General features: G+C 49.6%; 1 protein-coding gene across 7 annotated transcripts in view; it reads right to left on the bottom strand.

Annotated features, from left to right (window-relative positions):
• MGAT5 (alpha-1,6-mannosylglycoprotein 6-beta-N-acetylglucosaminyltransferase) overlaps nucleotides 1-15,681 on the bottom strand; it is a 295,024-nt gene that overhangs the window by 26,004 nt on the left and 253,339 nt on the right. For all 7 annotated transcript variants that reach the window (XM_036254997.1, XM_036254996.1, XM_036254998.1 and 4 more), the window contains one exon: nucleotides 7,079-7,225. In XM_036254997.1, the coding sequence (XP_036110890.1) occupies nucleotides 7,079-7,225 (147 nt within the window). The remainder of the gene's footprint in view (nucleotides 1-7,078; nucleotides 7,226-15,681) is intronic.

Here is a 15,681-nt window from a genome sequence, read left to right as displayed (position 1 = left end):
AGAACCATCGGGAAGCACAGGCACGACATTAGCAGGTATAGAGAAGGAGACTGAGGCAGCACCTGCCTGGACACCCAAAAGGTTTATGGGAATGTTTGAAGACAGATGCCCAGGGACATGCTGGACCCTTTGAGAGGGGCCCCTGGAGGCCCTGGGACGGGTGCCATGTGGGCCACGGCCTTGCCTGAGGCCGAGGCCACAATGCAGACACGGTGATGGTCCCACACCTCAAATCCCACTTGCAAAGGGCAGTCAGAACGTCATAACCAGGAGACGTGGAGGACGCCACAGGTGGATTCAACCCATAACACTGCACCAAGAAGTAATGAAGATTTGCTACCCTCCATCATATCCCAGCCCCGGAATCACCTCAATCAAACCTGCATGTGTTAAAGGTGCTGGTTAGGCCTGGCCGGTGCGGCTCGGTGGTTGAGAGTTGATCCACGAACCAGGAGGTCGCAGATTCCATTCCTGGTCAGGGCACATGCCCGGGTCGCAGGCTTGATCCCCAGTGGGGGGCATGCAGGAGGTGACCAATCGATGTTCTCTCTTATCAATGTCTCTCTCTCCCTCTCCCTTCCTCTCTCTCTATAAATATATATATATTTAAGAAAGACGCTAGCGAGGACAGGCAGGTAGCACAGGAGAATCACAAGGAAGTCAGAGTAGGACGGGGAAGGCAACAGAAAGAGAATTGATGCCACAAGAACACCAGGGGGTCTTGGACTGGTTCCAGGAATCTAAGCACGACACTGAAGCCTTAAAATGTATCAGGACAGTCCGGATTCGGAACAGCAAGGAAAAGCAGTGTTCGCCCTAAAGAGGGCTTTGTTTTAAGAAGAAAGTGTGGCCACCGAAACGAGTCTGGACACTGGTGACTCTCGGTTCCTGAGGAGCCCGTTCTGTGAGACAGCCGTTTACCCGCAGCGAGCCTCCTCCTTTATGCTGGTCTCCCTTCAAAGCCGGTGTGAAGGGGCATTCTGGGCTTCTGTGAGGGCACTTTCCGTTCCCACAAAGACTGGGGCTACCCTAAGTGGGTGGGGTGAGACCAGGCTGTCAGAGCCCTCGTGACGTGCGTGACAGTCCTGCACAAGGAAGCCCTGCAGCTTCCGGTGGGTGCACAGGGCCCAGCGCTTCGGCACGGTTCCAGCACACACGCCATGTGCTGGGGACGTACTTGCCATGAAAATCAAGGGATGTTTCACTCTGTTTTATGTATTTGGAACATCACCAATAAGCCGTTTCCATTTCAGAAAAATTTCAGCAAAGTCAATGTCACTCAGATGGTCTGAATCTCCTGAACAACACGCCCGATCAGTCTGTATGTGTGGCCGCCCCGCTGACGCCAACCGGGTACAGAGGTGTGTACACAGGCACTTCTGGTGAGCTCCTCTCTCATGTCAGTTATAAACAGAAAGGGCTGAGGAGATTCAGCCACGTTGTATTCCTCTTGGTTAGCAAACTCATTCATTGGAAAGAGGGTCGAGACATCATGATGTCCTCTAGTAAGTTCTTGGGTATAAATCAGTAGGTTTTTTTTTTTTACTACATACACACTGAAATATGTATTACCGTACTATAAATTATTTTGCTTTTATTTCTCTCTTATATTGGAGTTAGAGAATCTTTCTTTTTTGAAATTACTCAGGTAGGTAGGGTATATCACTTGCACGTTTCATTTAAGTAGAAGTGTTACATTGTTCTTATAATAATAGGAGGTGTCGGGTCTGCCGGGGTTGAGGCCCTTGCTTTAAAGGCCGAGCCCTTTCAGTCTGAGGCCATGCACGCAGAGGATGGAAGATCGACCTGGCACCTCTCCGTCAGTTCTGCCACCGTTCTCTGTGCCCGACCACACAGATGGTGTGCATGCACCGCTCGGGGTGAGTAGGTTACCGAGTCTCAGCTCCCAGCCTTCGGGGCACCGTCAGGAAAGTCATGATTGCAAGGTGCAGGTACCCAGGCTTTGCTCCTGCCTTCTCTGCGGAGTCACGCCCCGCGCTGGCCTGCTCGGGTCTCTTCTGACAGGTACCCTCTGCCTCCGCCCAGACTCCTGCTTAGTGACAGAACCTACAGGATGCCGCAGGCTCAGGGAGCGTGGAAACACCATTTGCTCCCCTCAGCACGTGTTTTAGGTTCAGAACGTGTGGATGAAGCCCCTGGCAGGGCCAGCACTGTGCCAATCAGCTGACACACCGTATTTCTCAGGTTTCCTGTGTATCAATGGGCACTCTGAGGGTTAGAGGGGTTACGACTCCCCTAGACCACACTGCTAAAATGTAGCTGAGCAAATTCAAATCTAGACCCTTTAACAATTTATTTGCTTTATCCAGAAAGGAAAATGACGATATTAAAGGGTGCTATTGGGTTCTTAAGACAAAGACAAAAAGAAACCCAATGTAAACACCCATCTTGCAATCACTCTCTTAAACCTTGCCAACCTGAAAAAAATCCCAGAATGAATGTATGCCTGTATTAGACCTTCTCTGAAGATGAGCAAAATGTCACACAACATTCATCTTGTGGCCTGGAGAACAAACTACACAATTAATTCTTAAAATGGAAGCAGGGAAAATTAAAGTTGCCATGAGGGCCCCTCTTTAGCCCCTGACATACCAGCAGTCTCTCCCCTCCCTGTGAGCCCCTGCTTATTTACAAGGTTGTGGTAAGTACTTGGAAAACACAAAATGCTGAGCCATTATCATTGTATCCATTTACATTTATTGGGGGTTACTTAATTTTATGAGTAAGGCATTTTGTGATTCATTATTCCCTTTCTGACTGTTATGTTCCTTCTTGTTAATTTATTGAGAACCGCCTGATCTGAGTTACTTCCCTGTATATCAATCAGTAAATTTACAGGCGTATAGTTTGTAAAAGTAATGAAAATCTTATTAAATATGAGACATTACTTCAGAGCGGCTATTAAATCTCCAAGGAGGACATGAGTTCTCTTTATGGGGGGGAAAAACCACACCAAAATACCCTGAAGCCAGAGACTTTCTAATGGTTTACAAAATGTTATAATAATGATTGAGAACCTACTAATAAGTTTCCCAACATAAAGATAAAAATCCAATTTATATTACATTTACAGTGTAACTTGAACTGACCACATTACTCACACCATTATGGAACTTTTTCTCCTCAGCACACACTGTGGTTTTAAAAACTGGTCCAATGCAAAAAATAAAAACAAAGCTTTTTTGTTTTCTAAAAACAAAGAAAAATCTGGACCTTTTCTTCTCTTCAAATGAAGGCAAACAAGACATAGATGCAATTTCTGTGGATCAATTGTTGCTTAGCTTGGAAGACTAGCACAGGCACAAAAGATAGCTAGATGATTATATACCCTTCAGTTACAATTTTTCTATTTGCTGAGAAAAAAAGGATAATTTCTAGGGATTTTTGCCCCTTAGAAATCTGTAGAACTGTTGATGCCTGTTTTCCAATTGAAAGCATCTCTGGCGAGGGGACTTTTGTGGCCTCTGTGAGCTAACAGGCAGAGCAGGTAGCCCACCTGGCCAAGGGATCAAGGTCACTGGCTTGTCTGAAACCTAGGTGATGTCGCTGGCTCCCAGCCTGCTCTCTGGACCCCTGGGCCATCTCCAGCAGGGGAGATGGACCTCAGACCGAACCTACCCTTCTGCGTAACGGCAAGTGACCTTGAGTTTCCCGCCATCCCACCGACATCCACGCCCCTGCAGCCTGAAGGCCCGTCCTCTCCCTCGACACACAGCTCCTGCACCTCCCTCCTCAGTCAGCCCAGCACATTCTCCACCTGGCACAGCTCCAAGTGCCTCTGTGATCTACTGAACTAGTCTTCGTGCATTTCTGTTGATTAGGTATCTGCCTTATCACTCTTCCATATCAAATTCTGAGCCCCTATAAAACAGGAAATGTGTCTTAATAAGTTCCCGCAAGTGCAGCAACTGGACCATGGACCCTTAGGGCATAGTGTACATCTGCCAACTGACTCCTGCATCCCAAGGCCTCCCCCCAGAGCAGGATAAAGTCACCTGTGTGAGGTCACCTGCTGAGCAACTGCAGAAAGGATCCCACGGGGCAGGCTGAACTAGACTCATTCAAACAAGAGGGGACTCTCTGAAGGCACAGAGCAGCCGAATGCCGGGGGCAGCTCCAGGCCTATTCTCTCTCTGAGCCAGGAAGAATGAAACCTTCCATGATCTCAACAAAAAGCAAATTACTAAATGGTGACAACTGATGGAAAACAACGAACATACTTCTCTCAATAACTTCATACTGCTGATCTGGTCTATGTCATATTGCGTAATTCACTGGGAAACACACTGTGCTTAATTGTCCTACATTTTTTTTTCCAGGAAAATATTCACTTGTAACAAAGTGGCATTAAAATCTTTAGAATTATCACCAGTTGCCAACACAGCCCGATAGTTTTGATTAACCGTTCCTCGAAGGCTTGTATACAGAACTGCAGTAAGGAAAGAGATGGGTTTCTTTGCTTTTCACGCGTTTAAAAACAACCACGACGAGGGAAAAGGATACCCCACTGGAACAGCACAGCAGTAGCTGCTACAGGAAGACCCGCTGACCCACAGGAAGACAACGGCAAACATCTGCAGGGGATCAGAGTATTTGCGCAGTCTCAAAGTATTTCCCCCGACATAAGGACAAATGGTAACTTTATAGTTACTATTACTTTATTTATTTTTAAATGTTTTTATTGATTTCTTGGAGAGAAAGGAAGGGAGAGAGAGATAGTAACATTGATGTGAGAGAGAGACATCGATCAGCTGCCTCCTGCACACCCCTGGACCAGGAATCGAACCGGGACCTCTCAGTCCATGGGACAACACTCAATCCACTGAGCCACACCAACCGGGCTAGTGTTACTATTACTTTATAGTTAATACCTTAATCAAGTGGTCAAGGTTAACATCATCTGTGATGAGACATACTGACATGATGCACCCCTGATATGATACACTCAGAAGGGCACAATCACTTCCGTGGTATTATTGCCAAAAATGTGTAACCCTCAACCTAATCATGATAATTCATCAGCCAAATCCAAACTGAAGGACAGCGTACAAAAAACTGACTAGCACTCTTCCGGAATGTCAAGGTCATGAATGACCACGAAAGACTGGAGATTTGGCACAGACTGGGGGAGCCTACGGGGATATGACAATCAAATGCCATGTGAGATTCTGGAATATAAAAAGATTATCACTGAAAAATCTGGTGAAGTCCATATAAAGTTTATAGTTTAGATAATACTCTAGTCCCCATGTTAATTAATTAGTTTTGACAACCGTACTGTGGTTTTATAGTATGTTACTGTTAACCAGAAGCTGAATCAAGGATACAACCCAAACTCTGTGCAACCTTTGCAACTTTTTGTTAAAAATAAAATTATTTCACCCAGCTGATGTGGCTCAGTGGTTGAGCGTTGCCCCATGCACCCAGAGGTCGCCAGTTTGATTCCTGGTCAGGACACATGACCAGGTTGTGGGCCTGATCCCCAGTAGGGGGCATGCAGGGGGCAGCCAAACGATGTTCTCTCTCATTGATGTTTCTCTTTCTCTCTCTCACTTCCTGTCTCTCTAAAATCAATAAAAAGGAAAAAATTTTTTTAAAAAATCATTAAAATGGTCAGGTTTACATTATGTATATTTATCACCAAAAAAGTAAAAATAAACCCATAGAAACCCAAGTAATTATACAACATGGGCAGAAATAGAACTTCTGAGATTTCCTTTACCTCAATTAAAACTGAGGGATAATTTATTAGCTTTTATTTTCTAGCCCAAATGTCCAGTTTTAAATGCTAAAGCAGAGATGTTCTCCCTGCTGGGAGCATCTTTTGGAACCTTTCCGAAGACGGAACACTCCCACAGAACCGGCCCACAGATGTGCACTGCGTGTTGCTGAGGAATGACCTCCCCAAAATAACCCACTCCCCAAAACAAAGAATTCAAACTTGTTATGTTAGCAGAGGGAAAAAGCAAGCAAGCAAACACACACAGAAGCCTTGCCCCTGGTTATCTGGGCCCCGGTTCATCTTCTTGAGGGTCATCTATGGATCTCGTTGCTCATCCCTCCTCTCCTTTGGCCACTTCGGCAATGATTGGGAGGTTCAGAGAAAAGAATCTCAAAATAATCAACTTTACTGACTAGTAAAGAATAATCACGGAAAATGCATTTTATGTAGTACTTGGGAGTTGGGAGAATCGACCCAGAGACGTTTAGAGGTGGCAGACTGCGTGTGTTACCGGTGCTGCTACGCGCTGCTCCGTCCCGGGGGCGGCCCTGAAGGACAAGGGCGCGGTGACGCCAACACACAGCCACTTACCAACTACCTCAGAATCATAAAAAAATCAATCTCATGGTTCTCGTGCACACCTGCTTCTGACCAGATGCAGAAACACCCGGTTTGGTCATGCACATGTTCTCAAGGACTTCTCTGTATTGCCCCAGGTCAAATTCGACTGCCTCCAATGGTGATCCATCACCTCCGTGGATTTCCAAGAGGATCGCTGAAGGCAACTCCAATACAGCGTCCGCAAGGGCTCGAGCAAGGGCAGGATCACTTCTCAGGGCGGTGCCGCGGGTGGTGGGTGAACGTGCCGGGCACATCGCGTCAGCCCCCCGCTCACGCTGCTTCTCAAGGTTGTTGGCTCTTCAGGGACCCCACAGCCCAGTTTTTATTCCCCACAGCTCATCACAGAGAGTAGTTCCTTCAAAACACCTGTTAATCAGCTGACTCCCTTATTCCATAACGAAACATTCAGGAAATCAGAGTGGCTCACTGAGCTGGAAATGTCTGAATGAAGACAGAGTCGGGGTGGAGTGAAAGAATCTTACACGCTGGGGAGGGGTGGAAATGGATTCAAATTCTGGCTCTGCCACCACCTAGCTACGGGACATCACCTCGGCCTTCCCCTCGGAGCCCCTGCGCTCCTTCCCTCCACCCAACTATGTTAAATGAAGTTCGTTAACACCTACCGTCCAAGGCTATAAGCTTAGACGGCGGGTAGCACTCAACAAATAGCCATTATCGTATTGTTAAAGTGGAAGGATCTTAAGAGACGCTTACCTCTCTCAGAGTTGGCTTGCCAATGAAAAAGTCTGTGTTTTTGCTGCTTTTGGGCGGGCTGAACTTGGGATTCAGAAAAGCACATCCATTTGCAATGGCCTCCAGTGGGGCTGGGCCCTCATACGGGAACCCGAGGCCAACGAACAACTGCAAGACAGAAAAGCACACCGAGCGTCAACACGGCCGCAGAACTGGCATCCCTGGCTCACGGGGCTGCTGTGTGCTCCGGTCCTGTGTGGGAGCCTCGGGAAGGCTGGAAGGATCCCAGGCCCTGGGGGACGGGGCGAAGATATGTCAGCTGGCAGCAGGACGGGGGACTTCCCAGGCTCATGAGCTACTCAGGTCATCATGTTCTTTGCTTACAAAAAGGAAAGAAGTGTTGGGACTCGAAGTTGAGGAGGTAGTAAAAGAATAAGAACAACAAAAGCCAAGGCGAAACAATCATCTTTCTGTGACTTACCAGGAGACACACTGAAAAACAGTTGCTTAACTAAACAGAAGGTTTCTTCACTGAACCGAAGAACAACAGGCCCTTTCAGGGGCTGGGCAGGGGACAGCAGGGCCCTGGGTGGGTTGATTACAGTTCAACTGGAGCTGCTGTAAGATGATGGCAGGTCAGTAAACACAGGCTCTCACAATGGGGTTTTCACTTCGGGACACCAACATGTTGGCTTCTATTTTCCCTCCACGTGGGGAGAGGCTGCCCCGGCTGCCAGGGCCAGGGCTGCGTCCTTCTCCAGCAGCGGCTTTCCCCGCAGCAGACAATAGATGGCAGCAAGCACCCACCCTCAGAGCCCGCGGCGAGCCGGCTGAGAGCGGCTGGCACAAAGGGGACTTGCTGCCCTTCTGTGGCCCTGATCCCTGGGCCCAGAAATGAACCATCTCACGTAAATGCCTTGCTGCATCTCCTCACCACGGGGTCTTTCTCAGGGCTGGAGAGCTGCAGGTCACTGATGGGCAGGGTCCAAGTCTGGGCTTGGTGAGATGGGAGCCTCCCTGCCCACATCAAGAGCCAGTCCCACCCCCAGAGGCACAGCAAGGGACAAAGGATAACTGGGCCCGGGGCATCGTGTCCTCTGCCACCACACTGAAGCCACCCGCGGGGCCAGGCACCACGACGAAGGGGGTGCTGCAGGCGTGGGTATGGCTGCAGGCTTGGCTCCCCTCTCCTGGGCCTCTCCTCGGCAATCCTGCCTTCACAGATGCTTTAACTGGATGATTATTTAAAATGGTTCTGCCCAGAGAGCCCGGAGACCAGGCTGCCGGGTTCCCTGAGCAACGCTGGGAAACACAGAAAGGATGTATTGGACACGCAATTCCGGGCTGAACACGGAGCACAGCCCACATGGGACATATCGGAGCGCCGTGTAGCCCCCCCAGGGATTTTCCCATGACAAGAAAAGAAAATCTCTGTTTTACAGGATTTGCAGGGTTCCCTACTCTATTACTGTATGTTCTTCTGCACAGAAAAGGGTACTTAACCATTTTGTTGTTTGGAGAAATAACCCTTCATTTCCACAAGCCTTGAGGTGACTGCTACACTGTCAGGAACACCCGTGAAGGCATCGGGGTGGGACGGTTCAAGAGGCTTTGAGAGGCCAGCTGAGCTCCCACTTCTGGCCGGGTCATCTCTAGGGCAGAACCGCCGGAGACGTGGGGGAGGGAAGCGTGGCCGCGGGGCCTGCAGGCCACAGGACACAAGGTGCATCTCCACGGCACTGGGAGCCCGTTTCTGATCACATTCTTATTCAGGAGCTAACGGGAGTGAATTAAAGCAGGGACGGCCTGTGTGTGGGCGAGGCCTGGGCATGGGGGGCACGCCTGACAGTGGCAGCAGAGATGGAAGGACATGGGGACGTGTTAGGCCCAACACATGCCAGTTTCACTGAACGTGAAGAATCCAGGGTTACCATCCCTGAGGCGTTGCTTTCTGCGATCGCCCCCCACCTTCCGATTTGGAGGATGTTATACAAGCTGTCCAGGGGAAAGATGACTTTGATCTGCCCCCCCATCCGATTTGGGGGATGCCGTACAAGCTGTCCAGGGGAATGATGGCCTCCATCAGGCCGAGGCTGGGCACAGGAAAGCATAGGGCTTTTCCAATCTCTTTGACAAGATGCTGCACGATGCAGATGAAGCGTCCATGCGGATGGGTTTAATGCAGAGGGGGCTCAGTGTTCCTGACCTGAGAACCAGGGCCTGCCTTACAGCGCCGACACCTTCCTGAACGCCGAGCGCACAGAACTCTGGAGGGAACGCAGGGAGCACAGTGCTTGTCTATTTAAATAGGAAACCCTGGAAAAAAATTTAATTAGCTCCTTCAGACCAACCAATCTGAACCCATTAATTAAAAGGATTTGAGGCTCTTGCTTAATGGGCTTGAATGTGACCTAGGTTTAATTATATCTGAATAACAATTTGCACCATCTCTTCTGCCCTGCTGGCATTGGAACGTCTCTGTACACATAGAGTAAACACTTCGGGCTAACTCTCCAAAGCCTCACAATTTTAGACTGAAGCTTAAGCAAATACCACACAATTTCTTGGCGATGAGTTTTCTCATCACACTAATTAGAAATGCAGGAAATGCATCGCTTGGAAACGCAAAAACAATTTTTTGTTCTGTCAATAAGCAGAATCCGTCTTGCTTCCTGTGCCCTCATTTCCTGTGATATTATAATGGACAGATGTGTTAAGGTCAAACAGCACACTTGAGGCTTGGATGACAACAGGGTAGGGTACAGTGAGTTCGTCACCGCCAAGGGCATTCCGTAGACTGGGCGCTCACGGCTTTGCCCACACTGGGACTGTAGCCACGCTAAATTACTCTCCCTCTGAGCCCCCCACTTTCCCTGTCATCCTGCCCACTTTCAGATTTCCTTAGCATGGGGGCAAGAGATACGCTGCAAGAATGCATTCATGTGCAGATGCTTCGCTCTCCAGGAGGAAACTGGGCATCTTTTATTTATACTTCATCTGGTCGTCAGCAGCTGGAATCTAGTGAGGATATTCCAGAGGACAGAACAGCTCCATAGCTGCAGCTCTGGCTCCGTCAGTGAGCATTTCTAAACGGAGCGATTACATGCTCTAAAGTCAAATTTCTGAACTAATGCTGAGCAAGAGAGAACAGATGACGCACCACATGTTTTATTCACGGCACAGGATTGGGACATTCCTGTACATCGACAGAGTTTCAGTGAAACCACTCACATGTTTACTCTGTGTGAAAGGAGGCAGTTAAAACTCCTCAATGGGGTCGTTAACAAGGGATCCTTTAAACATGGACCAAGGTAGCTCCCAGGAAGACGCCATGGGTTGGTGTTTCCAGGCACTTTGGATGAGGAACATGAAAGATAACCCAAAATAAGAAACATATAATCAACATACACTTTTCTGACTAGTTTTAATTAGCCAAGCTGGTGGGTGGCTGGGGGGGGGGGAGTTTGAGCAGGGAATCAACCTCAGCTGATCCATACACTGATTACCAGCACAAAGTGATCAGGACAATGTGGTCGACAGCACAGGCCCCGGGACCCAGGAGACCAGGGCTCACAGCTCAACTCCACCCTATCCTAGGTTCTGTAATGCGGGAAATGGTTCCAGCCCTCTTTCTATGGATTCCAAAGGCACATTTATCATCTATTCTCTCTAGCTACAGGACCTTGGTCAAGGTAACACAAGCTCTCTCAACTTGTCTTTTCAAATGTAAAATGGGGAAAATAGTGCTCTATTTCCTGGGGCTGCTGTGAGGATTAAATGAGATACTTCATGGAAAGGAACTATTCTAAAGCCTGGCACTTGGTAAATGCTTACTAAACAGAAGTCCAAGTTGAATCCAGACTCGGCTTCATTCAGCCGCCTACACACGGCTTTGTGTTGTTTCGTTGGAGTTAAGGTGTGCAGGAGCTGTGGTTGTGGGCTTTTACAAAACGTCCGGCCCTGCAAGTGCATTTATGAGTTTTCATTGTTTCATAAAGTACATGGACTAAAAAAGGGGGAGGGACACCCATCGAGGGGGGGGAGGGAGAGGGAGAGGGAGAGGGAGAGATAGAGGGGGAGAGAGAGAGAGGGAGGGAGGATATGGTTTGCAGTGAGTGCCCCATGGAAAGCCCAGTCCCATGAGGCCACTTGCTATTGCTAAGCCTTGTTTATTCTTCATATAATGATTGGGAATCATTATATTTTTGGTATCTCTTTTATGTCTTTAAAAATAATCCATACAGCCTGGCCGGTGTGGCTCAGTGTGTGAGCGTTGATCCATGCACCAAGAGGTCGCCAGTTCAATTCCTGGTCAGGGTACATGCCCAGGTTGTGGGCCCGATCCCCAGTGGAGGGGTTGGAGGGGGCATGCAGAAGGTGGCCAATTGATGTTCTCTCTCATTGATGTTTCTATCTCTCTCTCCCTCTCCCTCCTCTCTCTAAAAATCTATAAATAAAATTTTTAAAAAATGCATGCAATGGCTAGGTATTGAGAAAATTTATTTTCCTCACAGGCGATGCAACATAGATGTTGCCTGTAGGGCCCCTTCTTTGGCCATCTGTCTTCCCTTCTGCCCCGGATGCTGAGGAGAGGCAGCAGAAGCCAAATTCTTTCCCATGTGGGTTGGCTCCGCCCCCTCGTGGGCTTTCTCCAAGCCCCTAACCTATGGGGCCTGAAGCTTCTCCCTGAAGAGCTCCAGGGGCCAGAGACAAAGACGACTTTACCGAGTGCTCAAGTTGTCTGCTGAGCCCAAGACTAGTTCCTGGACACCAGCTTACCAGGTGGACTCCCCAAAGTCTGCTGAGCCCAAGACTAGCTCCTGGACACCAGCTTACCAGGTGGACTCCCCAGAGTCTGCCTGGTTACGTGAGTGACCTTTGGGAACAACACAAACACCAGAACCCACACAAAACTGCCTGCGTTTGGTCACCTGGAAGGTGCAGCCAGCACTGTAGGTGGAGGAGGGCGAAGGGGGCGTGTGGACAGGCGCAGAACGGCAGGGGCTGACCATCCCAGCCATGACAGCAAAGAGGGTGACCATTAACAGGCAGCTCAGGTCTCACCTCCTGGGAGGGACATTCCCTGACCGCCCCACCTCTCAGCTGAATCCCACACCCGGCTGTCCCCCCACCGCGAGGCTCTCAACAAGCCGTGTCACCTCCACACTAACACGAGTTCCGGGGGACCGAGATCAGAGGACTTTTTAATTCACGGAGGGACTTCTCACAGGTGAGGGTACAGAAAATGGCTGTTATTGTCGTAAGACCGTGGTCATCGGCACGGTGATGAAATGAACATGCCGAGCGGACGGCAGTGACCGACCACCGAGTGCTGTCCTCCACAGCAGCCGCACCCGTCACCTCACGGACGTCGCCGTCCACAAAGCTGGATGGCTGAGCTCGCTCACAGCGGCACAGGGCGGCTTTATGCTGGTATGACTAGTTTTTATTATTTCTACTCCTACCCGTGTACTTTTCACATTGTTATGTTACCTGTTTACCTGCTTGTCTCCTTCCCAACACCTGTATACTTGTGTGGGTAAAACTGTCTTAGTCACCGCTGCATCAAAATTGCCTAAAGTAAGGCCTGGAACATATTCAGTACTAAGTACAGATCTGTCAGGTAAATGAGCAAAGTAATAAATACTAACAGGTAAAATTTTTCCAGCGATCAAGCGTCTCTGTGAGGAGATGCTGAACGTTTCTCATGTATCTGGATGTAGGGATGTGTTTTTGTGCCGGAGGTCAGAGAGGTTACTGAGTCGTATCTGCACACTCTTCATTCTGCATGCATATGTGGGAGTGGGGGAGGGACAGGAATATATGTGTATGCAAAATTCCTCCGTCTAGTTGGAACAAGAATAATTTAGGTGCAGTACTGGTCACCAGGATGAAAACTGCTTGACCGACTGAGCGCGACTGTGCCGGCAGCTGAAACAGGAAGGGAAGGTGGGCTGCTCCATCGGTAAGTGAGCCCTCGGGCTGTCTCACAGGACAGGCAGGCCAGGGGCATCAGAAGGAAAGTGTCCCTTTCTGGGGGGATCTTAGAAACCCAGGTGGGTCATTCATGAGAAAAGCAAGAAATTGCATCTAGAGGGCATGGCCCCAAGATCCCAGGTGGGGAACAGATTTCATCTTGACTCCTTCCTTCGTTCTCAGTTATTTGAAGGCCGGCGACAAGCCAGGCACTGAGCACGACCCTGCCAACAGAACGAGCAAAGCCCTCTGCCACCATGGGCTGCAGGAGTCACGTCCCCCCAGGGTGGCGGTCTCAGCCCCGGGTTCTGAGAAAGGCTGTGTGACCTCCTCCTGGCTTGTGGGAAGAGCCAGGGTTGCCTGGAGGGGGCGAGGAGAGGGTCAGACATGAGGGTGGAATGGGACAGGGACAGTACACACTACATACCCCCAACCCCGCCCAAGCTTCTAGGTGAGCCCACAGGTAGGCTGTGAGCTGACCCGGCGAGGAAATGGGCTCCGTGACCCACCGGGCTGGAGGGGAGCGGGCAGGGGTCGGGTGGAGAAGGGAGCAGCAGGGCTTCCTGCAGGTCCCCACGGCCAGAACGTGCTCAATGTCTGATCTCGAAAGAGGGGTCCATGAGCATAGATGGACCTGGAGATTACAGTGCTAAGTGAACTAAGCCAGTCAGAGAAAGACAAAGACTACATGATCTCACTTACCTGTGGAACCTAATGAACAAAATAAAGTGACGAATGAAACAGAAACAGGGACACGGATACTGGAACAGACGGACAGACCACAGAGGGGAGGGGTCGGGGTAACTGGATGAAAGGCGAAGGGATCAGCAGAGAACTTCCGTGCATTTTACCCACAGACACAGAGGGCAGTGTGCTGAAGGCCAGAGGGGGGGCGTGTGGGGTCTGGGTAAAGGTGGGCAAATGGGGGTGGGGGGAGAATGGGAGACATCTATAATAATGTCAACAAAAATAAAATGTAATTTTTTTTTAAAACAAAGGGAGGTACATGTTCTGGCTCCCTCCAAATGTTCCTCCATCCCAGAGTAGGATGCAAAACGCCCATTCTATAGGGAGCTTCCATGGTAAGACTGGGGGATGGGGGTGGGCATGAAGAGGTTAAAGTTAGGAAGGAGAAAGAAGAAATCACATGAAAAGAGACAGGGACTTAAACCAAAGCAGAAACATGCCCCCCTGTCATGCTTAACCCAGTCGGGGCTAAACCGGCACTCCTGGAGCCGGCTGGATTCCAGGACTGGTCTGTGGTCCTCTGATAAATAATTAATTCACCCAAATTTATATGCTTATTAGAAGAGTCTTTCAGAGTCAAGGACTTCCCAGCTCTTTTGGCCTGATTTTGGTGCCGCGCTGGATTCCTCCCGCCTTCATAGGCGCCCTGCAGCGGAGCCTGCGAGCGACACCTGAGCCCCGCTGCGTGCCAGGACAGCATTCTGCTGAGCAGGGGCTTCCTGGGCTGCGCAGGTTCGGAGATGGCTCATGAAGGAAAATAATGAGTCAGAAGCTGATTACGCATCCATCATTCCCGTCTGTCTCGAACCCTCAAGGAGCACCAGATTCACTTCCCTGTCCTGTAAGGAGCCTAAAAGCCATCCATTCTGCATACATTTGCTTCTCTGCATCTCCACTTCTCCACTTTCACTGTGGATTGGGATAAATTGCTTTTAAATTGCTCAGAGACACAGAGGAAGGAGTTAGAGGCAGAAAGGGTTATATATGCAAAGCCTGACTGGTCTTTAGTGTCATTATTTCAAAGCCCAAGATTCACTCATTTTAGTGCCTGCTGCTGTGTTCTGGGCATAAGGGGCGGGGTGTCTCGGTGATACACTGCCTCATTTTCATCATACTTGCCCACTGTTTCAGCCATAATTCTACTGGAAGCACTTTAATATATGCTAGACAGACGAGCAGGCAATACAAAATGGGACCAGTGACATCTTGTGAAGGCATCCATTTTTCAAGGATAAATATATGCCCCTCACGCTCAAAATTCAAGCCGCAATCCTTGGTTGTTAGGTAACCTCTGACAGGGCAGCCTGGGCCTTCCCGGCCTCCGCCTCGGCCTCAGGGTAAACGGATGGTAGGTCGGTAAGAGCTCTTCTAAATTTGCAAGGCTGAGGGAGACACTCACTGGGTTAACAGAAGTGTGCGGGACAGTAATGCCAGGCTGCTGAGGACCAGCGCGGCCCAAGGCAATCGGGAAGGGGCTTGGGCTGCCCAGTGGACGTGGGGAAAAGCGAGAGGCGGCAGAGGAAAACGGCAGAGCCATGCAGGGGCCCGCGCACACCACCGGCTCTAAAGTGTCACTCGGGATGGAGGGCGGACGGGAAGCAAGCTGAGCGGGCTGGGAACACACTTCAGTCCTGATGCCAGTCAGCGGACTACAGATGACCTTGTAAGAAAATCAAGTCCTAAGTAAAACAACCACACCTTTGGCCAAGGACGCGAATAACTCATCAAACTCGTTTCTTCGTGGCATCACACAAATAGCTGGGAGGTAGAAATGGTCAAATGCACTGACACATGGGGAAACTGAGGCAGAAAAGAGATGCACATTCTTTTGGCTGGGGAGTAGCCATGAAATGTGTGTTTATTCATGAGGAAGGTGCGTCAAGGGCCAGCAGCACTTTAAT

This window comes from Molossus molossus, unplaced genomic scaffold, assembly GCF_014108415.1.
Source record: "Molossus molossus isolate mMolMol1 unplaced genomic scaffold, mMolMol1.p scaffold_m16_p_11, whole genome shotgun sequence".
Taxonomy (NCBI): domain Eukaryota; kingdom Metazoa; phylum Chordata; class Mammalia; order Chiroptera; family Molossidae; genus Molossus; species Molossus molossus.
This window is presented reverse-complemented; position numbering and strand designations above follow the sequence as displayed.